Source organism: Chironomus tepperi, unplaced genomic scaffold, assembly GCF_022539635.2.
Source record: "Chironomus tepperi strain 1889 unplaced genomic scaffold, CSIRO-AGI_Ctep_v1 contig_219, whole genome shotgun sequence".
NCBI classification, from domain to species: Eukaryota; Metazoa; Arthropoda; class Insecta; order Diptera; family Chironomidae; genus Chironomus; species Chironomus tepperi.
In genome coordinates this window covers 904155-910154 of record NW_027226341.1, presented here as the reverse complement: position 1 = coordinate 910154, position 6000 = coordinate 904155, and the positions used below count along the sequence as shown (strand labels likewise).

Sequence of the window (6000 nt, the reverse complement as noted above, 5' to 3'; positions counted from 1 at the left end):
AAAATTAACAAAAATATACTTGAAAGAGGCAAGAAGCAAGAATTTATTCGAATGGAACCGTAAAACAAGAAGAAGAAGCTACAAGAAGAAATAAACTGAAAAATAATGGAAATGAAAAAAAAATAAAGAAGAAATATAAGATTATTCAGTTTATAATAATGCGGCATATAGAGCTATTGCCAGTCTGTGGAAATAATTTCAGGCATAAATATGTGTAAAGTAATAATGTTAAGACATTCCAAAAAATATAAGCAAAAAAATTACAAAGAACGGAATTGTAATAATTGTTACATATACATTCTTACTATGTATTGATTCTAATAAATACATAAAAGAAACTATAGTGATTTATTGTTATTATATCGCACGGTCCTTTTTCACACGTACACTTACATACGCAATCGTAAAGTGGCAAGATATAGAAAATGAAAAAATAATAAGGGAGAAAATGAGTGTATATATCGAAATAACAAAAAAAAAAAATAAAAATAATGATACATAATCAAATAATAATGATGTAGTGCAAAAAGTAAAGAGCCAGAATTTTAATTATATGAGAAAAAGTGTTATCTTTCCAATTAATAAGTTTAACCATTAAACAAATCTTTGCTTTCAAAAACATACATTCAATCGATAAAAGAGGAAAGCAAAGCATTGCATGAAAAAAATACAAAATATATGTAATGAAATGAATTTAGTGATTAGATTGTGCGTAAAGAGATATGCTGTGACTTTGACGAATAAAAGTATTTATTACTTTTTTCCTTCCTGCTTATACTTGCCATCAGTTGCAGTGACAAAAAATACGTTAAAGTACTCCTAAGGAAGTATAAGAATAAAACATCATAGTTCTACATTAACAATTACAGGTCAATGAGCACAGTTATAATGATTTGATAAAACAATATAATAAATGAGAATGAAAATGTGATAAATAATGTGTTATGTACAGGAAGTAAAGAAAACATACAATCCAAATTGACATTGTGAATGAAATAAAGGAATAATCGATACACGACTAATGTCTCACAATCAAATGAAATGTGCTGAAAAGAGGAAGGATTAACTATTAAAAGCAGTTGTGAATCACTATATATATATATAAACAACATAAATAGTTCTTTTTTTTTTATTTGCCTGTTGAAATTAGAACTTCAACATATTTAATTTATTACCATATGTACATGAAACTGGAGGCAAAAAAGCAGAAATAATAGATGATTTAATACCACAGACTTTTTGACTTTATGTTATGTATTTAAGGTGTGATTCAAACAATCTAGTAAATCAAATAATAAAAGTGAATGAATGAGTGGTGATGATTACCAAAAATTTTTTATACATGTCTAATAAAATAATTAAAAATAATTAAATGAAAAAGTATTCTTATGATAAACGTTAGAAAATAAAATTAGCAATTAAAGAGAGAAAATTAATAGTTCAAATCATAATTCGATCAAAGATAATTGAAATCATATTAATTTTGTGTTCTAATACGTACATACATCCATAAAATTAATGAATAAATCAAACAAAAAGTGGAAATAAAAAGTAATCGAAATCAAAACAATGGTAACATCACGTTTAATATCACCATTATTACAATTGTCGAAGGATATATCAAATGTGACGGTTCTACTTGTAATAGATTTTCCATCAACAAAGTATAGTCGACGAATGCATTATAAACGTACAATGCATTATTATATTGTTATGTATCTGATGATTGTTCTATTATTGGGAACGTTTACAAGTCATTATAGTGTAGAATGTCGTGAAAGTTCATGTCCAACAGTATGTACATGCAAATGGAAGGGTGGGAAGCAAACAGTTGAGTGTTTAGATCGACAACTCATAAATATACCTGAAAATATTGACCCATCAACCCAGGTGCTTGACATGAGTGGTTCAAATCTTCAAATTATCGTTGGAGAGACATTTCGACGTGCTGAACTGTTAAATCTCCAAAAACTGTATCTGAGAAATTGTCGTCTTGGTCAAATAGATGACAAAGCATTTGACGGCCTTACAAATCTAATCGAATTGGATTTGTCTCACAATTTATTGACATTTGTGCCAGCAGCCACATTTCAATATATAACATCATTACGCGATTTGACGCTAGCTAGTAATCCAATACAAAAAATTGAAAGTCATGCATTCAATAATATTTTGAGTCTAACGAAATTGGATCTGTCACATTGTGACTTACAGAGCATCTCTGCAACAGCATTCGAAAATCTTGAATCACTTCATTCACTGAAGTTGAATGGCAATAAACTATCAGAGTTACGAGCAAAGACAGTTGAGACTTTAAGTAAATTACACTGGGTTGAACTTCACGACAATCCATGGTTATGTGATTGCCGGTTGAGGGCGACAAAACTGTGGTTGACTGAAAATAATATACCATATCCGGTTGCGCCAATTTGTAGTGGCGGACCTGAGCGAGTCATTGATAAATCATTTTCGGAACTTGATGTCGATGATTTTGCATGCAAGCCTGAAATGTTACCCGTGCGTCGTCACATTGAAGCAGTAAATGGTGAAAACGCCACGATTATATGTCAAACGGGCGCAGTACCTGCAGCCACAATAAACTGGTATATGAATGGAAGACTGTTAAATAATAACTCAGCATTTAGCTCATATCAAAAGGTGCACATTTTTGAAGATGGAAATTTTGAGAAACGTAGTCGCTTAATATTAACAAATGCTCAAGATATAGACTCAAATGATTTTTATTGTGTGGCTGAAAATCGAGCCGGTAGTGCAGAAGCAAATTTTACGCTTCACGTATCAATGAGATCTGTGACCAATGCTTTTGGTAACGGACAAATTGCGGGGCTTAGTGCTGCTCTTATTATACTTATTCTTTTCATCCTACTCATCATTCTATTTTTGCTCGTGAGATTACGTCGACTGCCTCAAGTTGAAACGAAAACACCGAATCAAGTAGAAGTGACAATGACTGTAAGTCCCTCAAATAACCCTAATAGAAAGGTATGTTCAACATCGCACACAAATGACATTAATTCACCTGATCGCAAAGATTCAACTGATATGACGCATACAAACCCAGTGCAAAAACCACCGCGATTAACTGATATAACATATTCAACTAGCCATTACGATGGAAATGGAAGTGTGGTATCTGTTGGCCCGAGCTATAGCTCACCTACAGGCAATAATCCCGACTTGATAAATGACACAAAAAGACAGGGTAGTGGTCTTGATATGTCAACAATTGGTATAGATAGTTCATCACTATTGCCACTATCGACCTCAGGTACATTGACCGTAGCCAGAAATAATTTACTTGCATCATTGAGTGGGAACTGTTCAGAAGATGTAATTGATCGTCCTTGTAGTGGAGATTACAGTCGAGTTGGTTGTGATTCGTTATATCCGTCTGGATTATGGGAGACAGCAACAGCAAATTTAAATAGTAATCTTTTGCTTGAACAAGCAAATGAACTGTACATGAACCGAAATCTATCAGTAACATCGAGCTATCATAATTATTCCGATAAATTGCCAATAATTGGAGGTAGTAAAATATCTAGTGCGCCAATTACAGAAACAATGAATATGGATGATGAGACTTCAATAGACTTTATGAATCGTACATTTCCTAAAGCAACAATTAATAGTGCCCACCATTCAAGCAGTATTCATATGGATAATGACCTAAATAATTCGATAGTTACGGGCTACCCATCAGACTACGGCCTACCAATTGTGCCAGGTGCTGAACAACAACAGCATCATTATAACAAATTTAATGCAATATCAACGTCATCATCAAATAGTCCTACCGCAAATGGTGGCATTCCAATGAATGCAAAAACACTTCGTGTATGGCAAAAGGGAGGCGTTCCAGTCCTACCGCCTGTCACAACGGCCTTAAAACGTGCATTATCCAATAGTAGGAATTCACCTGATGAAGGTTACGTTGGAGAAGGTGGGACTGATGTGTAGTATAAAAATTGTTAAGAAGATTTTGTTTTCAAAAATGTCAAATAAATCTCAAAATCATTTCATGACGTTAAGGTATGACATTAAGTAACATTTTTGAAACCGAATTATTTCATTATTTATATAAACGTAATAGGAGAGAAAAAAAATGTAATCAACTTGAAGAATGAAACTGTTTAAATTTTATTTGATAAGCGTGAAGAAGCAAAAAATCTCATTACATTTCATCACCGAATATTATACTTGAAGAAAAAATTAACGTAAAGTGATCGACATTGACTGAACAATAATTAGTTTGTAAAGAAAAGTAACTTTCTCTCTTCTCTATTACTTTACTCTACGGTTGAATAAATATGAATCATAACTATCTAACTAGAGCAAATGTGCTCATTGAAGTTTCTATTATGTGTTACTTTAATATTTAATAATGAAGAAAATTAAAAAAAAAAAAATGTTTAACAAAACAAGATGATGATAAATGATGAAATGAGTTGTCAATTATCATCTGTTAATTTGTGAAAGAAAAAAAAAATATTAACATTTGATCACATATTTTATAATATTTTTTATCACAAAAATGACATAGCAATCATATCAGAATGTTAAAAAAAGATGAAAATAAACCTAAACATAAAACTCTGCATTTATACATATGAAAAAAAAGGTAAATCAGCAATTTTTCTAAAAAAAAAAAAACATAAAAAATGGGTTATGTTCTTTATTTTAGAATGTAGATTCCATCGTGATGTCATGTAACTCTAATACATATTATGAATCCTAAAAATTTGTAGAATATTAAAAATTCCTAAGAAAAAAAAATCATGTTATGATATGAAAAATACAAAAATTTGTAATATGTCCATAAAAAATATTTAAAAATGACTTCAAAACAGAAATGATTTAATAAAGTTTAAAATGTTTTGAGATAGTTAAAACATAAGGATTGTATTAAAAGTAGAGGTTCTAACATCACAAATTTTATAATTTATCAGAACAGTAAAAATGGAAATCATGAATATCTGATTCTTGTTATTAACATTATTTGTCATTTCTGTTTATATAGTACTTGAAACTTTGTCAACAAAATTATGTTGATTTTAAAACAAAATCAACAGAAACAGAATGAACTGAAATTTTTATATGATTTTATACTATAAAATAAAATTAAAATTGATTTTTCTTCCCAAGAGAAAAAAAAGAAAAGAATCTGATGTAAGCCTCTATCACCGAGAAAATTTTAAAATATTAACAACTAATTAGAAAATCCGCCAATTTTTCAAACAATAAAAAAAATAAGTAACATTAATGAAGTTAAAAATAATTGAAGCTCTCGATATTTAATTAAGAATCATCGTTTCCAATTTTAATATGAGGTGCTAACCATTTTTTTATTTGGCACAATTGAATATTTCAGTGTGAAAAATTCGAAAATTGTACAAAAGAAACAAAAGGCGAAAAAGCAATTTATCAATGCTCATTCATTCAATTTTCCATTCAAACTAAATTCGCATTTCATGTCAATATAATTTATTTTCAATTAATTTTAATTCCATGTTTGTCGTGTTGATAATTGATGTATATTTTTTCTTCGTCACTCAAATAGTCTCAAATATCATGATTTAATGAAAATTTTCAGTTTCAATTAATTATTATATTGATTTGAGAAAAGACAACAGTACTGATTTAATAAAATTATTTTTTTTATTTACTATATCAAATTTTTGTTCATATGATGAAGTTCGTATTCATCAAAAGTTTTTATTATCAGAAGAAAAATGAGTAAATAAAATATAAAAAAAAATTCTTATGAAAAATGAGATGTAAATTGCAAAGGAAATTAATTGAAAAGTTTTTTTTTAATTCATTTAAAAGTTTTCAGTTAAGGTTCAACTCTAAAAGCAGGTGAAAATCTGAGAATATAATATTCAACAGCGGTGTACTCAAAAGTTCCAACAAATAATCATCTTGTGTGCCCCATTTATTAAATAAATAGCAGAAAATTTCATCGAAAATGATAAGAAA

The 6000-nt window shown here is 29.4% G+C and overlaps 1 protein-coding gene across 1 annotated transcript; it reads left to right on the top strand.

Annotated features, from left to right (window-relative positions):
* Nucleotides 1-1396: 1396 nt before the first annotated feature.
* LOC139090622 (uncharacterized) lies at nucleotides 1397-4854 on the top strand. Its single transcript, XM_070640405.1, has one exon. It carries the CDS (start codon nucleotides 1570-1572, stop codon nucleotides 3979-3981), a length of 2412 nt encoding a protein of 803 aa, XP_070496506.1. The 5' UTR covers nucleotides 1397-1569; the 3' UTR covers nucleotides 3982-4854.
* The last annotated feature ends 1146 nt before the right edge of the window (nucleotides 4855-6000 follow it).